The following is a 27,316-nucleotide window of genomic DNA, read 5'->3' on the forward strand; positions in this document are numbered from 1 at the left end:
TACATTTGAGTTATCTGAGACACACTAAACAGATTTTAATTTTTTAAAATAACCTAATACTTCTTGTGCAGGCCTTGATTAAAATACAGAATGTGGATCGTGAACTCCTTGAATCCCTGGGAACCTTTAATTTTGTCATTGCTCATTCTCCACGGCTAAATTTACCACTGGACTCTGATCCATTCCAGAATCATTTCTAACAGAGTTCAAACATATAAAGGAGAACACTCCCCATCACCTGTGGTATGGGTGATATCAAAGGATGTAAAGAACAGGAAGGTTCCCTGGGTGCTTATGTAATAACACAAGGGACAGCATTTCCTACCCCATTCTTACAAAGCTGGCCATTTGTAAAACCAACATTCACCTTATTTTCATGGATGCGGAATTCAATTTTCTATTAATATTAAGATTAGGGTTCTTCCATGAATGCCAGTCTGCTTTGTTGAACACATAGGAAATCTTGATTGACATTTTCTCAGGTCTCTCACTCAGGCAAAAGATAATATCCTCCTATTGCTTCTATGAGTCCCTGACCTGAATATTAAGATAGTGTAAATGATAATGATGCTGCCTGTAACACTATGGTTCATCTGACTGATTTAAACCCCTTCTTGCAAACCTCTCCACACAGTTGCCCAATCGTGCCTAAACTTGCCACACTTATTGGATGTTATAAACATTGGACCTCCATCTAGAGCCATTCTGTGCAACTAGGAAGGTGTCCTTATGTCCCTAAAGCATCAGCCCTCACTTCCTCCTCATTCCTCCTGCTCATGCTGCTAAAGCCCCAGCAATGGCCCAGTAAGATCCCAAATTGCATTACACCACTACCCAGACAGCCAGAAGCGTGATCTTGGTTTCATTAAGCTTTTACTTGAATCACGTTAAAAACAGACCTCCTCCAGCTTCTCCATATGCTTAATATTTTATAGGTGCAAAATAGATAAAATGTTTTAATTTTCAACTTTAAAATACGTGAAAGTACATTTAATAAGACTATGCCTGATTTCCTATTTTTTTTCTCACTTTTAGCCATCTGTTAATGCTTTGAGATAAACTAATATTTGAACATGTATATGGTGTCAATTCTTTGTCATATGTACATTCTCCTAGACATAAGGCCCCCAACAACAACCATTTATAATATGAACTACTCTTTGAAATTATATTAATTCTTTTTCTTATGAGACTAATGTTTATCTGTCATGGACAATTTTAGAAAATAGTGTTAATAGTAATAATAGTGATAGTAGCTGACATTTATTGAGCTGTGCTGTACCCATATGAACTTATTTAACCTTCGCAAAACTCCAGAAGGAAGAAATATCATTATCCTCATTTTTTAAAAATAAATTTTTCTTTTGGAATATTTTAGACTTGAAAAAAATTGCAAAGATAGTACAGAGGGTTCCTCTATACCCTTCACTCAGCTTCCCTTAACGTTAATATCTTACATAACCAGTGTGTGTTTATCAAAATTAAGAAATTAACATCAGTGTAATACTGTCACCAAATGACAGAGCTTATGTGGGTCTCACCAGTTTTTCTGTTTCAGGATCCAGTTCAGGGGACCACGCTGTATTTAGTCATCGTGTCTCCTTTGTCTCCTCCGGTCAGTGGCTGTCTTTCAGTCTTTCCCGTTTTTCATGAACTGGACACGTTGGAGGAGTAGTGCTCAGATATTCTGTAGAGTGTCCCCCAGTGTGGATCTGTCTGAGGAGTTTTCATGCTTGGACTGGGTGATGGGCTTTTGTGAACAAGCCCACAGAGGTGTGGCGCTCTTCCCATCACCATAGCAGGGAAACATGCCATCACTGGTGATGTTAACTCTTATCACTAGGTTAAAATAGTATCTGCCAATTTCTGCACCAAGTCAGTGTTTGTCCCTTTCCATGCTTTATTCTTTGGAAGCGAGTCACTGAGTTGAGCCTGCAGAGAAGGGAAGGGTATTCAAGCTCCTACTACTGAAGGGGGAGTGTCTGTACATTGTTTAGAATTCCTCTGTCAGGAACAGTTGTCCCTTCTCCTCCATTTATTTATTTATTCAATTATGCATTTGCATCAGCATGGACTCATGGATATTTATTTGTGACTTTAGGGTGTTATCCAATACTATCATTATTTATTTATTTTTCCTTTAAATAGACCTTATTTTTCAGAGCAGCTTTAGGTTCACAGAAAAATTTTAGCAGAAAGTACAGTTCCCATGTACTTTCTGTCTGCCTGCCTGCTCCCCAACGCCGCCCCCCCCCCGCCCCACAGCCTCTTCCACTATTAACACCACCCACCAGACTGGTACATTTGTTACAATTGAGAAGCCTACACTGACACATCATTATCAACCAAAGTCTATAGTTTACATTAGGATTTGCTCTTCTTATCATAAATTCTATGTATTTTGACAATTGAATAATGGTGTGTATCAACACCAGACAGAATATTTCCTCATTTTTCACGTGTGTAAATGTATTAAACAGAGATATTAAGTTGTTCGCAGAAGGTGACGCAGTAGATTAACATTTTACGGTGATACATTTCATTAAAACCCATTGTAAATTTATTTGAGTTATTTTGCATATCATTGCCTTGTAGATGTACTCTGTAATTGATTCATGTAGCTCCTTAGTTCTGAATCTTTTAGTTTTTCCATATTAATAAACTTGCAAGTAACAGATAAATATCTGTCTGATACTGTACCATAATAACACAGTCTGTAAAGATAGAGACCCTGGTGGCTCATTTTTATGTGCCCCACTGTCCCCGTTCCTCCCTTTTACTCAGTAGCATTTAACACAGTGCCCCACAGTGATGAGAGAAGCTGATGAATGATTGCTTGCTGGATGAATGATTACCCAACACGTTAGTGAGCTTAAGGTTTGGTCAGGCACACATTTGAAGCTGACAGTATGGAGCCCTGATCTCTGAGGTTTCTTGAGGCTGCCATCAGGGGCACAAGTGTGCGCAGAATGACATATTGTTTTGATCTAGTGTCACCTAATTAACCTTCTTTAAAATGACTTAAGAGTTTCACGTTCTGGAAGATACTTTTGTAGAATATTATTTAAAGTATCATAACATTTGGGGGGAATTTATAGTTTCCACGTGTATTAACAGCCATCTGTGAACTAGAGCAAGCATGTGACCAAGGTACCAAACCTTTTACAAATTCAATGTGTTTTCTGAAGTCAAACATTTTCTGTGGAAAAGTGGGACTGTTTCCACTGCAGCCTTATTATGATGGACACAGAAAGGAACAACAACGAAAGACCTTCACTTTAGGGACAATTCCTTTGTCTGATATCACATACTCTAATACAACTAATGTCATTTTCCAAGAATTTTTAAAAAGAAGTGTTCAAGAATGAACATCTTCCATTTGTGATGTCCTAACAAAGTATGACCATTCGTCACCCCATTTTTAATTGACTATATTTTCCTCCAGAGAAGACAGCTACGTCCAGCCTATTTTCAGACACTCCATTTTCTAAATCTGAATGTGAGGTTTTTAGAGCAAAGCTCCCTTCTTCTTGATTTGAAGAATCGCTCTTTATTGCAACACTGTGCATCCTTGTGTGTTTCACCAATCACACCTTGCTTTCTCCTGTCACCTCTGTAGGGTTATTTTCCTCGTGTTGGTGTATATACCAGTAAATGGATTGTGCTATTATCAAATGCTTCATTTTGATTCTGCATTTAATCATCTGCAAACACCCTTTTCTTCTCTGCTTCTCTAGCACAAACATCTCTTACAAATAATTTGCATACTTGGAATTTTTTGAAGCCTTGTATATCTCTGTGGTATATTAGGGCCCTCTGAATAAATTATTTCTCTTGGGGTCTAATTTAATAACTTTAAAAATTATTCTATTGATTTCACTCTACCATCTACACAATAGGTAAAATATATAATAGGCATATGAAAGTGTATAGCCAATAGAGTAATTTGGAAAGTTATTAAATTAGAAGTGATAGAGCCGTCTTGTAACTATGTGGGGGCATTCTGAAAACAGCAGAGCAGAAAGCTGGAAAACTCCTCCAGCCTGGTGACATTGAATTTTACAATTAATGAACTCTAAAACTCCTCTACTTGAAGATTGCATATATGAAGTAATAAATCCTCAGAGTTAAAGCTGTTTTTCGTCGGAGATTATACAACTTACAACCAAATGACTTCTAACGGATACAGAGTCCTCAGCATGGTAAGGGATAAAGATAATTAAGCACATTTAAAAGTCAAAAGTAAAATATATCCCTGAAAACACCTTGTGGACGCGCAGAGTGAAGGAGAATTTGATCTTCCATGAGGGTTTGGAAAGACTCATTACTGCAGGTTTATTCAAACTGTGTTTTCAAGGATAAGTGGGAATTTATCAGGAAAAAGATTTAGGGGAAAGTAGAAGATATAACCACGGACAGAGGGAGAGAGTCAGGAGGGGACTGTTAGGAATAATGCAAGACATAAAAACACTGTTTGGGCATGCACGTGTGTGTGTGCACACGTACATATGTGTAAAAGAGAGAGAGGTAGTGAGTGGTGAGTGTTTAGCATGTTGATGGTGAGAAGAGTATCTGGGCATCTGGGCAAGTATAGAAACAAGTTAAAGAGCAGGTTTTGAAGGAGCTTCTGTGCCCAGAGCCAGGAATTTTTGCGTTCACCTGCACGTAGAAGGGAGCAAACAGAGGAAAGGCAACCTGGTCTACTTCAGCTTCGTCTTTTACTCTATTGTTGCTCTGTCAGCAATTTGGAGGGTGCAATACTATAGGGGAATTCAGGGAATCTGTGAGGGGTGGAGACGAGGAGGAAAGCTGTAGCCATATAAAATGTGGGTGACTTTGGGGCTAGAACTGAAAGTCAAAGTTGGGAGATGGAATTAGGCAGACATTGATGAGACATCCATACCTTCCACTCCAACTGGATATTTCACCACTTCTTGTCTTTCCACAAGCATATTGCTTGCTTTGGGTTCCTTAAAGTTAGAAAGTTTCCTCCCTTCTCGGCGTCTTGCCTATTCTGCTCCTTTTTCTGGAAGGCTCTCCCTGGCGTCTTCTCCTAGAGATCCACTGCTCATTCTTCAGGTCTCATTTTCACTTCCACTTCTTCAGATGGGTCTGCTCACCCTATTGTGTGCTGTTCTCTCAAAGCAATCTAAAATCTTCTTTCACAACAATTATTCAAATTGTGTCTAATTAAGGTCTTGTGAAATTACTTGTTTACGTGCAGCTCTTCCACCATTGAGTGTTCCATGAGCACGGGGACCACGTCTGTTTTGTAGTTTGCTACATTCTGGCTACATCATGGTCACTTAATAAGTAGTTTTTGTATAAATGAACAAATATATGAATGACATACTTATTACTAGCTTAAAAAGGGACGGTGTGTGTACAAGGCATTGAGGGTTGTGACAAAAGCAGAGGATGGACTTTAAATCAGTTGTTTGTAGTCATTTGGGACTTTGCAGACTCTTGGAAATAATAATAAATAATTTCCTGAAAGTAATGGACTCTTTCCACAGAAAACAATGCATATAATTTAGTACCACTGGAAGTCAGTTTAAGAAGCCCCGTTTTAAAGTTTATTATAAGAAAGTTACAAAATTAAGTTGAGACTGGGAAGTTGAAAGTTATCTGAGCATTCTATGTTTCCACAGCAGAATTACTGGACAATAATTTTAGCTTCTCTGTATTTCTATTAAAATGAGATGAAAGGGAATAAGTTTAAAATGTTAATAGAAAAGTTTCAGATTATGCATGGGAATTGATTGATGGAAGTCTGGTAATTACACACTCCTTAACCTCTGGAGATGAGGTGTTCCCTTGTGAATACTCTTCTTTCTAATATGCTTCAGATATGCTCTATTTGGAAAGGGGCATATAAGCAACATAGGTAAAAAGAACTTAAGCTTATTGACTTAAAATGTCAGTTTTTTCCTAATTAAATTTTACGGTGGTCCAATATTATGACTCATTATGATTAAGGAGTGAGTATTTGAGTGAATGCTACCATTTGCTTGTTTGCTAAATTTGGGCAAGTTTTTTAAACTCTGAATTGTACCAGAGTTTAAAAAACTGACTATATTTTTCTGGTATGTGACAAGGGCTATATAAGTAGAAACTGTTATTGTCATACATCCCCCCCAAAAAAATAAAAGCAAACTCAGGATTTTTTCTTAATTATTTCAGTTAGCTCAACTTGTTAAACCAGTAAAAGTCTTCACTCGCACCTAAACTAACCTCATTGTTCCAGGTTTTAATCAAAGGTACCCATGCACTCTTCCAATCCACGTGCAAATAGTCATCTTTATGCATATGGGCCACACACATCCATTTATGTATCAATCAGGTTCCTGAATTATTCTAGGATCTTAAGTTTCAGCGATACCAGGGCTTAAGAATGTATTTCCTGATTATTCCTAGGCAATTATTAGTATAAAAAATTAAATTATTTTTAAATGATTCTGTCTGAAACAAGGGTTTATATCATTTTGAAATATTAATAAACATTTATTAGTGATAGAGTAATTAGTAATTCAGTTTAGTACAGCAATATTCATATTCAAAACACTTTGGAAACACTAATATTCTATTTCTCATGATTAATTTAGAATAATTCTCTTGAATGAATAATGTAAGCTATTATATACATTAGTTTTACTTCATAACTTATTACCAACTTTATGTTATTTAGAAATCAAATTTAGAAATACCCATGCAGGCTTTTTCTTCAATCTTTATAGCTTTTATTTTATTTTTTCTACATAAAATTTTAACTGGGTTATATGGCAAGGACTGATGTTACAAGCACCGATTCTAGGAGTAATTATGTCTAAGGCTGTCAAGATGTTAAGAGTTATTGTTTAGATGCCATATAAGTTCTCCATTACCCAGAGAATAAAGTCTGCACTTCTCAATCTGGAAGTCAAATCCATCAACGATTTAAGATGACATACTTTTGCGTTATTGAATCTTTCTCCTCGGAGCATGTTCATGTACTATTTTTAATTCCCACAGATGTCATTCTGTTCTAGAACTCTTTTCATTTTACCTTTTCTGAAATCTGATTCCTCTTCCCAAATTCCTCTTTTCCTCGTGTCAAAATCTAATTCTATAAGACAGTCCTCGAGTCAGGGTTCTAGCTTCAATTCCTCCATCATATCACTTAAAATTCTGTTGACTAGAGTTAATCTTGCTCTTACATACAATGTTTTATCGTTTTTATTCTTTTTTTCTTATTTTAGAAATAGTATACGCTATTTCAGGGAAGTAATAAACAGGAAGTAGCAAAAAAAACCCTTAAAAACAACATAAAATAATCCCATAATACCAAAAAAATAACTAACATATTTTCTTTCTTAAACTTTGCTTTGCACATACACATTTTTATACATTTTCACAGAGCAGGCTGAAGTTATGCGTATTATTTTATGAACCATTTTATTTTCACAAAGTATGAACAAGTTCCATGTCAGTAGGCATATTTTGTAACTGATATAACATTTAATTATTTAATTAACATTTAATTAAGTTGTGCACATAATTATAAAACAAACGCACATAAGCCCATCAACCAACATAAAACATGATTGGAGCATTGTCAATATTACTGACATTAGCTGTGGGTCCATACACAATTCCTATCTTAAATTGCCTGTTAATTATTCCCAAACTCTCTCTGTGAGGGTGCATGTATTTCACCCCATACACATTTGTTTTAATGGAGTATAGCTAGTTTTGATTGTTTTTGAATATTATAAAAAGAATATTATCCTTCTCTAAATTTCTGTAACTTTTTTCATTCAATGTTTCTTTCTAGGATGTGTCCATGTTGCTTGCAGTTATAATTCAATGAATTATCCCTACTAAATTGGTGTAAGAGATACGGCTACAATTTATTTGTTTCTTCTGCTATCGAGGGACATTCGGGTTAATTCAGTTTTTGCTTTTATAAACAAAGCAGTTATGAACATTCTCTTTCATATCCCTGGGTGCAGACACATGTAAGACAGCCTCGAGTATATAACTAGAAGGAGAGGTGGAGGACCAAAGATCATGTGCTTATCACCATTAGAGGATATTGAATCATTGTTTTCCAAAAACGAATGTTTAAAACTTATTTCCTACAAATATTGAGGATGCGTTATTAGGCATCCACTCCCCATTCTCACCAAACTTGGTATTTTAAGCCCCAGATTTTGCTGATCTAATATAATGGTAGCTCAGTTGGGTCCTAATTTGCATTTCCTTGATTACTAATGAGGTAGAGCCATCTTTTCCTAATTTAATACAAAAGTTTTTTTCCCATTATGAGACATGATATCTCTTTGCTTTTTCCTTACTTAAATTTTGTTGATTTCTTACTGACTTATAAGGATCCTTTGTATATTTTGGATACCAGTCTTCGATTTGCAAATAACTTTTCCTAATTTGTGTGTGGTGTGTTTTTTTCTTTTCACTATTTTTTTGGTGTCTTTTGATAAAAAGGACTGAATCTTCATGTAATAAAGTTAATCTATTAACTTATTTTATGAGTAGTGCTTATGGCTTTTTTTATTAAAAAAATTCCCTTCCCTGACGTCATAAAACTGTTCTCCTGTATTTCTTCCAAATATTTTACAGATTATTTTCACTATATTACTGAATCCATGTAGAATTGTGTTAGAATATAGTGTAATTTAGACATGCCAATGAAAATGTGTTAATGTGGATCACTGATTTTTCTCAATGTCTACTAAATAGAGCATGTTTCTCTAGTAACTTGAAATCCAGTGTTCTGCTAGATAATATCCAGTTTCTCCATTTTTCCTTCAGTAAGTTTTGAAAAGTTATGTTTTTCTAGAAATTTGACAATTTTCTATGTAGTTTAAAATAGATTGACTTTAAAGTGTTTGTAGTGTTGTCTCTGTATCTTTTAAAATTCTACCATACGTATAGTTACACTAACTTTCTTATTCTGCATAGTTTATTTGTACCTATCAATATTCCTTGAAAGTTATCATGAATATTTTTAAAGAATCATCTTTTTTTCTTTTTATCCTTTCTATTCTGGCTGTGTTTTCTACTTCCACAATTGTTCTTTTTCTCTTTATTATCAGTATTTTTCTCCTTCATTTGGGTTACTTGTAAACTTAAGTTTTTAGCCTTTTCTCTTTTTTCATGTAAGTATTTTCCAATTATACATTTTCCTACATAGAGTTACTTTAGTTACATCCAAACAAAAATATAGCTTTTTTATTAGAAATCCAATTTAAGAATTTCTTATATGCATATGATTTCCTCTTAGGTGTCTGAGTTATTTATAAATATATTTTTAAGTTTAGAAATGTATTGTGGGTTTTGTTAGGTTACATGGCAGAAGGGAATTAAGTTTGCAGATCGAGGTAAAAGTTGCCCATCAGCTGACTTTAAAGTGGGGAGATTTCTTTGGATTATCTGGATGGGCCCAAATTAAATACAATTTTAAAAGCAGGTCAGAAGAGCAGAAAGAGGGGGTTGTGACTATGGAAGGCACAGAGAGATACAATGTTGCCGAGTTTGAAGACTATGGAACCACGGCTGAAGGATGTGAGTGGGCTCCAGCAGCTGAAAAAGGCAAGGGGTTGTATTCCTCTCAAGAGCCTCCAGACAGGAGCACAGTCCTGCCGAAACCTTGATTTTAATCCACTGGGAGCACGACAGACATGTGACCAATAGAACTTTAAGATAGCAAGTTTGTGGTGTTGTATGTCACTAAGTGTGTTGTAATTTGTTCAGCATCAATAAGAGACTAATACGCTAGTATTGCACCAAATTTAGTAACATTATGACTTTGGACAAATGATTTAACCGCTGACTTTCAATGTTCTTTTCTGAAAAAAATGGGTATTCTAATACATCTTTTTCTTCATATTTTACCATTTTTTTTTTGACCTGAAGATATATCATAAAATTGGCATAAACTCTAATACCTCCTCTCCTGGAAATGTTATTAAATCTTGTCACATCTTTCTTCACTCCCTTACAGTCACAGGGACGCTGTCACACTTGCTTCCCTCTTGGGGAAGTATTTGTGAAGGAAGGAGTGATTGAGCTGGGCCCGCTGGCACTGGTAGGATTCCCGATTACAGTCAGGGAAAAGTGCAAATTGAGATAGAAGGAGCAAATTGAGCAAAAGCACAGAGAGAGGATAGTGTGCGACTCATTCAGAAAACAATGAATTCCCTGAGGTTTGCTGCAATAGGGTCCTAGCTAACAGAATCATTTTTGATAATCTGGGTAGCGCTTATTTATACTATTTATCAAAGACAATTTCTGCTCACATTAGACCAAAGGGAGGTTTGAAAAAAATCCAAGATTTGTTTTTGTTAAGAATCCAGTCAGCTATTTAGTTTGATTTGGAATGATTTGTTAGCTCTTATCTAGAAGTAACTCTATTTTACAGAATCCCACAAGAAGGTTTGTTTTCACTCTCAGCGATCATCTTACTTTGGCAAACAATCTGAGACTGAAGATTTGGAGAGAAACAGAATACCAGGAACCTTTGGGCTTTTAAGTTAAAGCTGTTATTCAGGACAGAGTAAGAGTGGGAAATACAGAGGTAACCAAGGACAAATAAATGGTGCTTGTGTTTTCTGCTGGAGCATAACAGAAGGACTTTAGTAGAATTAGGGACACAGAACTAGAAGGGAATTAACTCAGCTTGAAAACTGAATATTAACTAATGATATTTCTTTTTGATTGTGGTGTATTATCTTACACTGAGGATAGAGAGGGAGGTAGAGAAAGGAGAAGCATTGTCCTTTGAATATTTTTTTTAACACTCTGGGCCGTCTTCCCCCAAAATTGTTTTTAGTTATCACCACAGACCATTTTTTCCAGTCACTCTGTTTGTCACACTTTATATACCTGAATTAAAATTAAAGAAGGATTGATTCTGGGAAGATTATGGGAGGACAACAGCCATACGCCTCCTTATGACTTCATCTGTCAACAACCTATAAATATGTAAAACCATCAAAGACTCTTAGTAGACCAAATCAGTGAAGATGTAGAACAATCAAATAATATATCTGGCAAATTTAATTTAATAAACCCACATATGGGCATTTGTATTCTGCAAATACAGCGTAATTTTTACATCCATTTTTTTTTCAATTTTCTTAAAGCAATTACTTACCTGGCCACAAAGCAAGCCTTAATGTAGTTAAAACATATTTTAGCAAACTAGACTCTACAGGCAGAATATTCTCTGTTTCTTTGGTCCTCTTTATTTTTCTCTGCTCCTCTTTCTTTTTACCAGTAGCATAATACAGAAACTAGGCCCTTGGAGGAAATCATTACATAATTTAAGGATGAAGAGAGAGACTATAGTAAATGGTGATGAATACTGTCAACCATTATCACATCTAGTAAAGAGGTATTAAGATAGAAATTGGAAGAACAAAGTAATTGGAATCTGACAACTTGGATTAAATCGTTAGCTTTCTCATCCAAAAGCTATTTGATTTTGGTGACTCAGTGGACCTCTCAGAGTCTGTTTCTTTGCACAAAAGATTGGGCTAATAATAGCTGTCTCACAGAGTTCAAGTGAGCTATCATCTGAAGAATTTTGTGATATTTCTTTTCTTTTAAATAATATCGAACATCTCCCTTTTGACAGGCTTGATTCTAGTTGTGGAGAGTTATAGAGATAAAAAAGGCATGGTCCTTGCCTTTAAAAAGATTGTGATTTTCGCCAGGACTCTTGGGAACTAAATTAAGTCAACTAGACAAAAAAACAGGTTCAGTCACTTCATTCGTCTTCATGGTCTTCATTATAATGGAGATACGATGCATGGTTTGTTCTTTGGAGAGTCCGTGGTGTGTGTGTGCTTTGGCAGAATTCATCTCTACCAAAATTGGTCTTTGATGCCCATTTCCCATTGTTCCACATCTTCACTGCCCTCCTGCTGGTCTCTAGTTGACAGTAATACAGGCTCTGTGCACCTCATTTGTGTCCTGTCTCTAAGGAATCACTGTGCCTCAGTGTTGTCGGTTTCCTTAAGAACATTATTTCCTCTTTTTTTCCAATATTTTTCATTGCTTCAGGTGGGAGATTAAATGTGATCATTGTTACTCAATCTGGGTTAGAAATGAAATCCATCTCATTCTGTTTTAAGACAATTAAATCCAATGTTGCATTTAAAGTGCTTACCGATCAGCTGAAATATATTAAGTAATTTATATTTATTTATATATATTATATAAATATATATAACACTTTGCCTGAATAGGATCATGGAACATATTCAAGTGCTAGGAAGATGAGTCTCTAGCACATCTCTAAATTACTGGAAGGAGTAGCTATGCTTTTTTCTTGTGGTTACTGAAACAAATTACCCAAAACATGATGGCTTAAAATAACAGACATTTATTATCTGACGGATCTTGAGGCTCAAAGTCTGAAATCTGGCAGGACCACACCCTCTCCGGGGGCTTTGGGGAAAAATCTGTTTCTCTTCTAGCTTGTGTTGTCTGTGTGGAGATCCCTGGGCTTGTGGCCACGTCACTCGCATCCTGTATCTGTCTTCACTTGTCTTCTCTTCTGTGCGTCTGTGTGAAACCTCCCTCTGCCTCAATCATATAGGGATATTCATGATGGCACTTAGGGCCCCCCAATATAATCCAGGGTGCGATAGACTGAATTGTGTCCACCTGAAATTCATATGTTGAGGCCTCAACCCCAAATGTGACTGTGTTTGGAGAAGGGGCCTTTAAGGAAGTAATTAAGGTTAACTAAAGTGGGACCCTAACCTGATGGAATTACTGGCCTTATAAGAAGAGACAGCAGATAACTCGCGTGCTCTCTGCCGTGTGAGAGCACACTGAGAAGTGACATCTCCAGCTCAGGAGGAGCCTTCACCGAAACACAAACCCTGCTGGGCCTTGATCCAGGAATTTTCAGCCTCAGCAACTGTAAGAAGATAACTTTTCTGTTGTTTAAGACACCCAGTGAAAGGTGTTTTGTTATGGCAGCTCGAGCTGACAGAGTAATTTCCTCTACTCAAGCTCCTTAATTTCATCACATCCGTTGCCATATATGAAAATATTCACTCTTTTGGCATAGGACATTCCGTGTATTTTGGGGAGGCCACCATTGTACATTGTATAGCCTACTGTAGTATTTAATCTGATTTTCTTTTTTGTTTTCACAGAAAAGCTATTTTCAATCCGTAATTCAAAACATTACAAACATCAAAGTTTATGATTATAAAATAAATCGCGGGCCGGCCCCGTGGCTGAGTGGTTAAAGTTCCCTGCACTCCAGTTTGGTGGCCCAAGTTTCGCATGTTCAGATCCTGGGTGCGGACTTACTCTACTCATCAACCATGCTGTGGAGGCATCCCATATACAAAGTGGAGGAGGATTGGCGCAGATGTTAGCTCAGGGCTGATTTTCCTCAAACAAAAAAACATGAGGATTAGCAATGATGTTAGCTCAGGGTGAATCTTCCTCACAAAAAAAAAAGAAAGAAAAGAAAAGATATATCATTCCAATGGTATGCCACCATTTGCATTGCTTCTTGTACTCATTCACCTTTTCATTTTCCAAATGTTTATTTTTTTTTATTGAGGTATAACTGACATATAACATTATATTAGTTTCAGGTGTACAACATAATGATTCGATGTTTGTGTATATTGCAAAATGATCACCACAATTTTTAGTTGACATCCATCACCATACACAGATACAAATTTTTTTTTCTTGTAATGAGGACTTTTAAGATCTACTCTCTTAGCAACTTTCAAAGATGCAATACCATATTAGTAACTATAGTCACCATGCTGTACGTTACATCTCCAAGACTTTATTTTATAACTACAAGTTTGTACCTTTTGACCCCCTTCACTGATTTTGACCCCCACCCCCTGCCACTGGCAACCGCCAGTCTGTTCTCTGTGTCTATGAGCTCAGTTTTTTGTTTTTGTTTTTTGGTATTCTCTATATAAGTAATATCACACAGCATTTGTCTTCCTCTGTCAGATTTAATTCACCTAGCATAATACACTCAAGGCCCGTCCAGATTGTCACAAATGGTAAAATTTCATTCTTTTTTATGGCTGAATAATATTCCATTTTATATATGTACCATATTTTCTTTATCCATTCATCAATCGTTGGACACTTGTTTCCGTATCTTTGCTATGCTGCAATGAACGTGTGGTTGCATATATCTTTTCAAGTTAGTTTCCATTTTCTTCAGATGGATTCCCAGAAGTGGAATGCTGGATCATGTGGTAATTCTATTTTTAAGTTTTTGAGGACCCTCCAAACTGTTTTCCATTGTGGCTGCACCAGTTTACATTCCTACCAACAGTGCAGAAGGGTCTTCTTTTCTCCACATTTTCACCAACACTTGTTCTTTTTTGTCTTTTTGATAATAGTCATTCTAACAGGTGTGAGATGATATCTCATTATGGTTTTGATTTGCATCTCCCTGATGAATAATGATGTTGAACATCTTTTCATGTACCGATTGGTCATCTGTATGTCTTCTTTAGGAAAATTTCTGTTCAGATCTTCTGCTCATTTTTTAAATCAAATTGTTTGTTTTATTTGCTATTGAGTTGTATGAGTTCTTTATATATTTTGGATATTAGCTCCTTATCAGATACATGATTTATAAATATTTTCTCCCATTCAGTATGTTACCTTGTCATTTTGTTGATGGTTTCCTTTGATGCACAGAAGCTTTTTAATTTGATGTAGTCCCACTTATTTATTTTTGCTTTTGTTGTTTTTTCTTTTGGTGTCAGACAAAAAATTATTACCAAGACTGACATCCAGGAGCTTACCTGCTATGTTTTCTTCTAGGAGTCTTATATTCTCAGGTCTTACATTCAAGTCTTTAATCCATTTTGAGTTAATTTTTGTGTATGGTGTAAGATAGTGGTCCAATTTCATTCTTTTGCATGTGGATGTCTAGTTTTCCCAACACTTATTGAAGAGACTGTCCTTTCCCAATTGTATATTCTTGGCACCTTTGTTGTAAATTAATTGACCATATATATGTGGGTTCATTTCCGTGCTCTCTATTTCTTCCATTGATCTATGTGTCTGTTTTTGTACTAATGCCGTACTGTTTTGATTATTACAGTTTTGTAATATAGTTTCAAATCATGGGAGCTTCACTGAAATCATGCCTCACTTCAAATCATCATGCCTTCTCAAGATTGCTTTGGGTATTCACGGTCTTCTGTGGTTCTACACAAGTTTTAGGATTATTTGTTCTGTTTTTGTGAAAATGCCATTAGAATTTTGATAGAATGTGCATTTAATGTGTAGATTGCTTTGAGTAGTACGGACATTTTAACAATATTAATTCCTCCAATCCATAAGCATGGAATATCTTTTCATTTATTTGTGTCTTCTGCAATTTCTTACATTAATGTCTTATATAGTTTTCAGTATACAGGATTTTCACCTCCTTCGTTTAAATTTATCCCTAGGAATTTTATTCGTTTTGATGCAATTGTAAGTAGGAATTTTTAAAAATTTCTCTTTCTGATTATTCATTGTTAGTGTTTAGAAATGCAACAGATTTTTGTATATTGTTTTTGCATCCTGAAACTTTACTGAATTTGTTCATTAGTTCTAACAGTTTTTTTGTGGAGTCTTTAGGGTTTTTTTCTACATAATACCATGTCATCTGCAAATAGTGACAGTTTTACTTCTCCCTTCCCATTTTGGAAACTTTTTTTTTCCTTGCCTAATTTCCCTATCTAAGACTTACAATACTATGTTGAATAAAAGTGGCAAGAGTGAACATCCTTGTCTTGTTCTTGATTTTAAAGGAAAAGCTTGCAGCTCTTCACCATTGGGTTTGATGTTAGCTGCAGGCTTGTCATATATGGCCTTTATTATGTTGAGGTATGTTCCCTCTATACCCACTTTGTGGAGAGTTTTTATCATAAATTAGATGTTGAATTCTGTCAAATGCTTTTTCTGAATCTATTGAGATGAGCATATGATTTTTATCCTTCACTCTTTTAATGTGGTATATCACATTTACTGATTTGCAGATGTTGAACCATCCTTGCATCCCTTGAATAAATTCTACTTGATCATGGCAGATGAAACTTTTCATGTCTTGTTTAATTCAGTTTGCTAATATTTTGTTGAGAATTCTTGTATCTATGTTGATCAAGGATATTGACCTGTAATTTGTTTTTTGTGTGATGTCCTTGTCTGGTTTTGATATCAGGGTAATGCTGGCCTCTTAAACTGAGTTTGGAAATGTTCCCTCCTCTTCTACATTTTTGGAAGAGTTGCAGAAGGATTGGTATTAATTCTTCCTTAAATGTTTGGTAGAATTCACCGGTGAAGCCATCTGGTCCTAGACAGTGGTATATCCAAATAGTGGAATATTAATCAGCAGTAAAAGGAAATGAACTATCAAGCCCTGAAAAGACATGAAGGGACTTGAAAAGCATTGTACTAAGTGAAAGAAGTCAGTCTGAAATGGCTATATACTGCATGATTCAGACTACAGAACATTCTGGAAAAGGAAAACTGTGGATAAAATTAGATGACCAGTGGTTGCCAGGGGTGAGGAGGGTAGGGATGAGTATGCAGAGCTTGGAGGATTTTTAAGGCAGTGAAACTACTCTGCATGATAATATAATGATGGAAGTATGTTATTATACATTTGTCCAAACCCTTAAATTGTACAGCAGCAAGAATGAACCCTAATTTAAACTGTGGACATTGGGGCATTAGGATGTGTTGATGTAGGCTCATCCTTAATAACATTTGTACCATTCTGGTGAGTGAATGTTGGTAATGGGGGAACCTATGCATGTGTGGGAGCTGGGGCCACGTGGAAAATCTCTATACCTCCCTCTCAAATTTTTTGTGAACCTAAAACTTGTCCAAAGAAATAAAATTAAAAAAATAAATTAAAAAATTGCAAGAACAAAAAAACATACTGCAATTTAGGTGTTCTTGACCTGATTTAGCAGAACAGCAGGAAGCAGAGGCCCTCCAAAGTTATATAAATTGTCTAAGGCCCAAATTTATTTGTGTGCTAATCCAGAATAAAATTCCACATTTCTTTAACTCCAAATTACATTACCTTTCACCAAAGTCAGTCCCCATCCTGTGTTAATTCATCAGACTCAATAAGGCTTCTTTCCAGAAGGAGCCATCTCGCTGACAGCAAAGGCCTGTATAACGATCACATGTATTATGTTTCAATGCATCAGTTCTTCTATTAAATACCAAATTTTTCATTTAAAGTAGCAATTTTTCATGCTTTATTGCTGACACTGGTGAAGTGATGGATAATTTCCTCCAGTTATTAAAAGCAATTAGTATGTATATAATTTTTTTCCTGAAGCAAAATTGAGATAACTTCAGTATTGATACAGAAAAGTTGGCAAAACAGGCGTCCCATTAGTTTAATGCATGATCACAGGGGGAGCCTTTGCCAAACTTGTGGAGGAGGAAAGTCCCTCTGTCATTCTTTCCCTCCTGCTCTTTGTGAACTTCATAGTTAAGGAAGCCTCTTTTATCCTCTGGCCAAAGTTGCAATGGCCCACAAAAATAAGTAGATAGATACATAGATAGATGATAGATAGATAGACAGACAAACAGACAAATAGATAAAACCTTTTATTCTGGATATATTCCTTGCCTCAGCCTCACCACCAAAATCTGGGAGCATTTTCATAAGTGCACAATCTTTGCATGAGAAAATATAATTAAGCAAACATTAGAATTTGTCAATATGCTACATATTTATATTTTTGGTAGGAAGATATTGAATACCTACCCTAAACGTAGCCTCCATCATTGGTGAGCCTGATATTGTTCTTTTGAGCTTCCTTAGCTGGGTTAGGTTATCTTCCTGTTGGTTTCCGTGGTAAACTTCTATCTCAGCCCTTATGTTGGGCTGTCAGTTTTATTTTAGTGGTTTGACTCCCTGTATCATCCAGGTCTCTGGGATTACATGCAGCCAACACTGACCCTTACCAAATTAAATGAAGGGCTTTATTGGTAGAACATCGGGAGCTTATAGTATCTGGGAGAAGACAGAAATAACCAGTGTAGGAATGGGTAGAAACAAAGGCCGCTTCAGAAGACGAGTATGAAGCATAAGAAAGGTCTTAATTGTAAAAACAAGACACCCTGCTGGAATTAATATACCTAACTATTTGTGGTATATTCTTAATCTAGTCAATGTTAATTTCCAAGAATGGCGATTCCGGTGACCTAACTTGGATCATGTGCCAATATATTAGATGGGTCTGGGAATTTGATGCATAAGACAATACTTGGGATATGCCATACCATGAGAGAGAGGTAACCCTTGTAATGAAATCAGGACCCAGTAGGAAGGTAACAGAAATGATGAATTGTTCTGAGTACACGGGGGCTGTTTGAAATCAAGAACTATTATAATCTTTCATCTCAATTCTAAACACTCTACTGTTACTGAGTGGTTGCACAAGAAATGTTTGTTGAGTTATATTGCTGGAAGTAATTCAAATTGCTACATTTTGGAAAGATTTCTCTAATCGTAATTGATGCTGCTACACATTAAATGAAATTTACCAGAATATATTGGGACTTTATATTCAGTGATTTGATTGTGCAACAGAAACAAAAGACACTAAAATTTCTGCTTGCCTATTAAGGTGATTTACTCTATTCTTTATGTTTTGCAGTTGTGGTTCTTGCTGTGAATACCAGGGGAAACTCTCTTTCACCATTGTTGTTTATTTGTTCCCTCTGTTCTTTTTAACCTATTTCCTCAGACTATCTGTAATTTGTAGGTTATGGGAAGATAAGTGGTGAATGTCCAGTAGATTTTAGCTAGATTAAATGGCTTTTTTGATTCATGTTAATATATTTTTTAACACTGCTATACAATAGTGCCTGTCTATTTAAAAGTCCAAGTGCTTTAAGCTTTCTGTTAACAATACAAAAATCAACCTCCTTGCTGCAGACCTCCCTTTTCTCCAGATTTCTCCATTTCTGTAGAATTTTTCAATGTTGTAGGTTCTAATCTTTGCTCTCAACATACGGTCACTGCCCCATGTCTTTTCCATTGCCCGAATTCATGCTTCATTGCAGCTTCTGTCACCATCTACTTGGTCATGTTTATTGTTCCTTTCTTGGTTTCTCCACCCGAATTCTCTTCTGTTCCAATTTTTGCCTGTACACTGCTGCTACGTCACGCTGACAGGGCTCTAGCCATGTCGTATGCCTTCGTTAAAATATCGTATGGACTCCCATTTGGCTACTAAATTAAGTGCAAACTTTGTCACTCAATTTTGGGATCTCTTCCCTACTTTGCAGCATTTTCCTCATGATTTCTCTACTGGTACCCGCTAAGCCAGGAGGCCAACAACCGACTCTTCTTCCTACACGTCTTTGCTTGTATTGTTTCCTTCACCTGGAATGTCCTCCCTCAGTCTTGCCTTCATCATTCAGAGGCCCGTTTTAAAATTACTCTTTCCATCATGCCTTTTCTTAGTCTCTCAAATGGATTTGACTTCAGTTCTTTCAAAATATGTACAACTCTGCTTGTGTCCCCTTTTATTAATTTATTTTATATCGAGCTATTTATGTGAATAGCAATCAGATTGTGTAAACCCTATAAAGACAAAAACAGTAACTTTCTCATCGTTATATCTACCAACAACCTGTAATACAGACCACTGTCTTACTCAAAGTCATTTTATTTTCCTGTTTATTTTCTTCCTTATTTCTGGGGAAGACACAGAGGGGAAATCAGAAGATAGGGGTCTTAAACAAGGCAGGATGGGAGAAAAAGAAGCAAGAGAGGAGAAGACACTTCGTGCCTCTTGGATCTCACACAACTAAGTTAAACTTTAAGGATAAAGAAAGAGGAATTTTGTTCATTTTGTTTGTGTATTGTTATACATCATGTGCATTTGGGTGACAATATAGGAACTATTTTAGTCAACTAAGGTGCTTTATTTCTATTGTTTTTCTAATATGCTACTAGCTTTAAAATATTTTTTTACAATTAATATTCTACTAGTTTTATTAAGTATCTTTGGTTTTTATTTTTGTGGAAGTATTATTTTTGTTATAATGTTCTCCTGCTAAGGAAGGTAACTGCCTGTGGAAAACCAGGTCAGTGTTGTAGAAGGCAGCAGAGAGAAAACCTGCGTGGGTCTTTGCTCTCAAACCAGACCATGTCTTAGTCTTTCTCTTCCGATGTCCCTAGTGGTCAGAATCCTCTTTTCTTCCTCCCCCGTGATCCACTGAGATCAAAGTTTCAGATCGAAGCAAGTTGGTGTTCACTGAGTTTAGTTTTTATCCATCCTGCAACAGCACCCTCACAGACTGATGGGCGTGACAGCATATGCAAATCAGCTCTGCCCACGAGGCACACGTTTGAGCGGATATGCTGAGCCCAGCCTATAGAGATGTTGACATTATCAGTTATGGCATACCCTTCCCTGGCAGAACCTGGAAAACTGCCCCCTCCTTTTTTAATTTAGTATTCCTAAAGAGATGAATTTCAGAATGATTTAGGGTTTCCAGAGGTATAAAGCACCACTTGATTAGGTAGTGAACCACTGGAATGAATAGAGTCCTATATGTAAGTGACAGTGAGATATTACAGGCCACTTTCTTACTGAAAACATGAGCTGTGCACTTACTATTTCCCAGGTATACGGGGAATTAAAATAAAGAAAAAAAAAAGAATCCCTGCTTTTTGAGGAACCAAGATCTGTAAAATAAAAGCTTATTATGCAAGAAATAAATATTTGAAGTGGAAAAATATCCCATTGGACATCACTAATACAAAATCAAATAGATATTATTTTAATTTCAAATTTAAGAATTTTTCAGGTACAATTTTCAAGGTCTCTGATACATGCAAACTTTCATTTGATTCTTTTTGAGCGTGATGTTACCATTGTATCATATTTTACAATAGTCATATGGATCTATGCATTGAAACTATTTCTCTCTTTCTTTTTCATTTTCTCTCTCTCCAGCCTCAAGAGAGCACACCTGGAAGCACTGAAGTAGAAATGATAAAGGAAGAAAATTTGAGAAGCCCTGAGTGTGATCCTCAAAATGTAAGATTACCTGAAAATGGTTTTAACAGCATTCAGCATAAAAACATGTACATAAGCATTTTAACAACCCCAGTTCATGCCGCCATGAAACTTTCTATTTATGTATAATATCTACTATCTAAACATTGTACTTTTAAATTCAAAAAAGCAGATGTTCTTTGGATGTGAATCAGGTAGGTGTTCCATTAGGAAATGGAACCAGACTCTTCGGAGTACTATGAACTGGAGTTGTCAGAGAAGACGAGGCGCCCACACACTCAGCAATGCGCTCATCCCACAACCACACAACAGAAAGCTTTTAAAATATTAAAAACAAAACAAACAAATAAAACCCCAAAGGATGTGATCTGATAGTATTCTCTCCATAAAGCAAATAAACCCAGCATCATAAAGACATTACATTGGAGGAAGCGAGATTCTTATTTCACTTGATAATAGGAAATTTGGAACTGTGCCCTGTGGTGTTTTTACTCATAATAAGTGTAATGACATTTTAAATCTGGAACTTTGGCACAATTACAGATCTATCATATCTGGATTTGAGATGCAGAAAATGACAACAACTGTGTTGAGTAGATTCAAAGTTAGGTTTCAATCTAGTTGACAAAATGAAAAGTGTCTGCTGAAACTATTTATGATTAAAAAGAAATCGGGCAACAGCAAAGAAAATAAGACAGAAGAGAAACATAAGTTCACCAAGTCAAACTCTTTTCCTCTCTTGGCTGCCAAAGTAAATTTAGAAACTTGAATTTCTCAACAATTTTGCCTTCAAATCTTTGTATATTTAAATATGCTCGAAAACCATACAATTGGAACATAATAAGGTTAATGAGAAGTAGAAATAAAATACTCTGCAATTTACTTCCAAGGGAGCAAGCAGTCAAGAAGGCTTTGCACAGAAAGGAATGTTTTGCTGCAGTTTGAAGAACGTAGAGGTCCCACCGCTGTCTGCCCCTTTTTCTCTGGTCATATTATTCTGTGTTTTCTGGTCTCTGCACATTTGCTTACATTGTCAGAGACCTATCTGTCCTTACTTCTGAACAGAAGAGATGCATGCTCTTAGTAACTAGAATGAACAAAAATGCACATTGGACTAAGGGTTTGTGAAAGATGTGACAGTTTTTGTAAACAACTTTTTTGAGATATAATTTGCATACCATAAAAATCACATTTTAGTGTATATTTCAATTATTCTTTAAATTTACTGAGTTGCACAATCATTACCACAGTCTAGTTTTAGAAGTTTTCCATCTCCCTGATAAGATCCCACATGCTTTTTCACAGTTAATCTCTATCCCCAACCTCAACCCAGACAGCCACTAACCTAGTCTATATCAGTGTAGATTTGCCTTTTCTGAAATTTTATATAAACTGGTCTTACAATATGTGGTATTTTGCATCTCACCTTTTTCATATAGCAAAGTGATTTTAACATTTATCCATGTTGTAGCATATATCAATAGTTTGTTCCTTTTTATAGCTGAATAGGATCTAGTCTATGGTTATACCATATTTTCTTTATCCATTCATCAGTTGATAACTTTTAGATCGTTCCCACTTTTTGACCATTATGAATAATGATGCTAAGAACATTAACATAAACATCTATGTGTGAACATATGTTTTAATTCTCTTGAGTAGATACCTAGAAGTGGAATGGGATATGGCAAAAATTTTTCCATTACTTTTTAAGAAACAAACTGTTTTCCAAAGTAGCTGTACCGTCTTACATCCTAATCAGCAATGTTATGAGAGTTCCAGTTTCTCCACATCTTTGCCACCACTTGTTATTGTCTGAATTTTTGCTTAAAAAGCAAATTCTGGTGAGCGTAAAGTCAAATTTCATTGCAGGGTTAATTTTAAATTCCCTAATGGTTAATAATATTGAACATATTTTTATATACTCATTAGCAAATTCATATGCTTTCTTTGGTTAAACGTCTGTTCAAATATTTTCCCCATGTTTCAGTTGGGTTGTCTTCTTAGTATTGAGTAGTAAGATTCCTTATATATTATGGATATAAATCCTTTACAAGATATATGATTTGAAAATATTTCTCTCAGTACGTTTCCTGTCTTTTCATTTTGTTAATGGCGTATTTTAAAAAATACCACTTTATTTGTATAAATAGACTTTAAAAAGTAGACTTTTTTTTAGTACAGTTTTAAATTTACAGAATAATTGAGCAATAGTACATGGAGTTCCACATAGCAACTAGCTGTCTTTCTGTAACTGATTTCTAGCTTAGTTCCGTTATAGTCTGATGGCATGCTTTACATTTGTTTTGATGTCTTTTACGGCCCAGACTGCAGCCTATCTTGGTGAAGAGTCCATGTGAGCTTGAGAAGAATGTGCCTTTTTTTCTTGTTTGATGAAGTATTCTGTAAATGTCAATTCGATCCAGTTGCTTTATGGTGTTGTTCAGCTCAACTACATTCTTACAAATTTTCTGCCTGCCAGATCCATCAATTATTGATAGAGAGTGTTGAAGTCTCCATGAATAATGGTGGATTGGTCTATTTCTCCTTGCAGTTCTTTCAGTTTTGTCTCATGTATTTTGACGCTCTGTGGTTAGGTGCATACATGTTAAGGATTGCTATGTATTTTTGAGAATTGCCCCCTTTATTATTATATAAATGCTGCTCTTTATCCCTGATACTTCCCTTGCCCTGAGGTTGGCTTTGCCTGAAGTTAATATGGCTACCCCACCTTTCTTTTAATTAATGTTAGCATGGTATATCTTTCTCTATCCTTTCATTTTTAACCAATCTGTGTCTTTATATTTAAAGTGGGTTTTTTATAGACAACATATAGTTAGGGTTTTTTAATCCTTTATGACCATCTCTGTCTTTTATTGGTATATTTGGACCCTTCACATTTAAAGTGAATATTGATATAGTTGGCTTACTGTCTGCTGTATTTGCAACTGTTTTGGATTCGTTGCACTTGTTCTTTTTTTTTTTATCATCTCTTTTAATATCATCTTTGTTTTTAATTGAAAATTTTATGATTCCAATATCTCTCCTCTCTTAGCATATCAATTACACTTCTGTAAAAATGTTTAGAGGTTGCCTTAGAATAAGCAATATACATTAAAACAACCTAAGTCCACTTTCAAATAACGCTACAGTCATGCATCTGTTAACAACAGGGTTACCCTCAGAGTAACATGTCTTTAGGCGATATTGTTGTTGTGCAAACATCACAGGGTATGCTTACACAAACCTAGATTGTATAGCCTACTACACACCTAGGCTCTATGGTGCTAATCTGATGGGAGCACCGTCATTTATGCAGTCAACCATTGACCAAGAAACATTGTTATTTGGAGCATAACAGCATAGCGTTTGATGAGTTATGAAAGTATCTTATGTCAGAGTATTCCCAATTTCTCCCTCCTATTGCTTATAATATTGCTATCATTCATTTCACTTAACCATAAGCTATAATTACCAAATACATTGTTGCTATAGTTATTTTGAACAAACTGTTATCTGTTCCATCAATTAAGAATAGGATAAATAAAAACATTACTTTACCTTCATTCATTCTTTCTCCAACACTCTTCCTCTCCTTTGGTAAATCAGAGTTTCTTACCTCTATCATTTCCATCTGTCTGAAGAACTTCTTTTAACATTTCTTGAAAGACAAGTCTACTGGTGACAAATTGTTTCAGGTTTTGTTCTTCTGAGGTCATTTTTTTCTTCTCTTTTGAAGGATAATTTCACTGCATAAAATTTCTGGGTTTTATTTTTTTTTCAACACTACATATTTCACTCCACTCTTTTCTTGCTTAAATTCTTTCTGAATGTAAGTCTGGAGTAATTCTTGTCCTTCTTTCTGTACAGTTAAGTTTTCTCCCTCTCGATTCTTTCAAGATAGATCTCTTTCTGCAGTTTGAATATGACATGCCTAAATGTAATTTTGGGGGTATTTTCTGCTTGTTCTCTAATCTTCTTGCATGTCTGGTTGGATTTTTGTCATTACCTTTGGAAAATTCTTATCATTATTATTTCAGATATTTCTTCTGTTACTTTCTTATCCTTCCAGTATGCCCATTAACTGTAAGTCACAGCTTTTGTAATTGTCCCACAGTTCTGGTGTATTCTGTTCATTTATTCACTCTTTTATCTTTGCACTTCAGTTTGGGAAGTTTTTATCAACATGTCTTAAAGTTTTCTGATTTTTTTCAGTGGGCAACTGACAGAACACTGGTGAGCTCATCAAAGGTAGTCTTCATTTCCATTACAGTGTTTTTTGATTTTTAGCATTTCTATTTGATCCTAAGATTTTCTAACTTATGCTTATATCACTCATTTGTTCATGCATGCTGTTTACTTTTCCCCTTAGAGCCATTAGTATACTCATCATAGTTTTGTTTTGTTTTTTAATTCCCAGTGTGATACTTCCCCAAACTCTTCCATTTCTGAGACTAGTATTATTGCCTTTTTTCGTCTCCTCAGTTGTGTATTTTTCTTGCTTTTACAATGCTTCTAATTTTTTCCCAGCTTTATTGATATACAATTCACATATAACACTATGTAATTTAGAGCATACAACATGATGATTTTATATATGTATATATTGTGAAATTATTACCACAGTAAGCTTAGTTAACACATCCATCATCTAAAATCATTAAATTTTCTTGTGTGTGCGGTGAGAATACTTAAACTCTACTCTCTTAGCAACTTTCAAATAAACAATACAATATTGTTAACTATAGTTGCCATGCTTTACACTAGATCCCCAGAACTTATTCATCTTAATTGGAAGTTTGTACCTTTGACCACCTTCACCCATTTCCCACATTCCCTCCCACCCCTGGCAACCACCAATCTGCTGTTTCTATGAGTTTCATGTTTTTTAGGTTCCACAAATAAGTGGATAATATGTTGTTTGTGTCTCTCTGTCTGACCTATTTCACTTAGCATAATGCCCTCAAGTTCCATCCATGTTGTTGCAAAAGGCAAGATTTCTTTCTTTTTTTATGTGTGGATAATATTCATATATATACTCCTATATATATGACATTTGCTTTGTCTATTTATCTGTTGATGGACTCTTGGGTTGCTTCCATGCCTTGGATCTCATAAACAATGCTGCAATGAACACGGGAGTACAGATGTCTCTTTCAGATAGTAAATTCATTTCCTTTGTATATAGACCCAGATGTGAAATCACTCAATCATATAGTAGTTCTCCTTGCAATTTTATGAGGAACTTTCATAATGTTTTCCATAGTGGCTACACCAATTTACATTCCCACCAACATGTACAAGGGTTCTCTTTTCTCCACATTCTCACCAGCACTTGTTATCTCTTGTGTCTTTGATGATAGGCATTCTAATAGGCATGAAGTGATACCTCTGTGTGGCTTTAATTTGCATTTCACTGATGATTAGCGATATTGAGCACCATTTCATGTACCTGTTGGCAATCTGAATACATTCTTTGGAAAAATGTCTATTTGCGTCCTTTGCCTATTTTTGAATTGAATTATTTATTTTTTACTATTGAATTGTATGAATTCCTTATATATTCTGGATATTAACTGCTTATTAGATATGTAGTTTGAACATATTTTCTCCCATTCCATAGGTTGCCTTTTCATTTTTTGTTTCTTTTGCTGTGCAGAAGCTTTTTAGTTTGATGTAATTTTCTTAATTTTTGTTTTTGTTGCCTGTACTCTTCATGTCATATCCATGAAATCATTGCCAAGAAATGTCAAGGAGTTATTTCCCTGTTTTCTTCTGGGAGTTTTATGGCTTCAGGTCTTACGTTTAAGTTTTTAATTCATTTCAAGTTAATTTTTGCGAGTGATGTGAGAGAGGAGTCCAGTGGCATTATTGTAGTATAGTTTGAAGTCAGGAAGTGAGATGCCTTCAGCTTTGTTCTTGTTTCTCAAGATGACTTTTGGCTATTTGGGGTCTTTTGTGGTTCCATACAAATTTTAGAATTGTTTTTACTTTTTCTGATAAAAATGCCATTGGAATCTTTATTGGAATTGCATTGAATCTGTAGATGGCTTTGCACTGAATCTATGGTATGGAAATTTTAATATTTATTCTTCCATTACAAGAAAATGAAATATCTTTCCTTTTATCTGTGTCTTCCTCAATTTATTTTATTCATGTCAGATCTGTCACCTCCTGAGTTAAATTTGTTCCTAAGTATTTTATTGTTTTTGATGCTATTATAAATGAGATTGTTTTCTTTAGCTCTTTTTCAG

General features: G+C 35.5%; 1 protein-coding gene across 7 annotated transcripts in view; it reads left to right on the forward strand.

Annotated features, from left to right (window-relative positions):
- Nucleotides 1–27,316, forward strand: part of LUZP2 (leucine zipper protein 2) — a 457,863-nt gene that overhangs the window by 411,133 nt on the left and 19,414 nt on the right. For 6 of the 7 annotated variants that reach the window (XM_070273451.1, XM_070273452.1, XM_023646186.2 and 3 more), the window contains one exon: nt 21,000–21,083. In XM_070273451.1, coding sequence (XP_070129552.1) covers nt 21,000–21,083 — 84 coding nt within the window. Of the gene's footprint in view, nt 1–20,999; nt 21,084–25,277; nt 25,368–27,316 lie in introns of those variants that run through there. The other variant, XM_070273453.1, reaches the window with a different exon arrangement.

The sequence above is a fragment of the Equus caballus genome, chromosome 7 (assembly GCF_041296265.1).
Source record: "Equus caballus isolate H_3958 breed thoroughbred chromosome 7, TB-T2T, whole genome shotgun sequence".
Taxonomy (NCBI): Eukaryota; Metazoa; Chordata; class Mammalia; order Perissodactyla; family Equidae; genus Equus; species Equus caballus.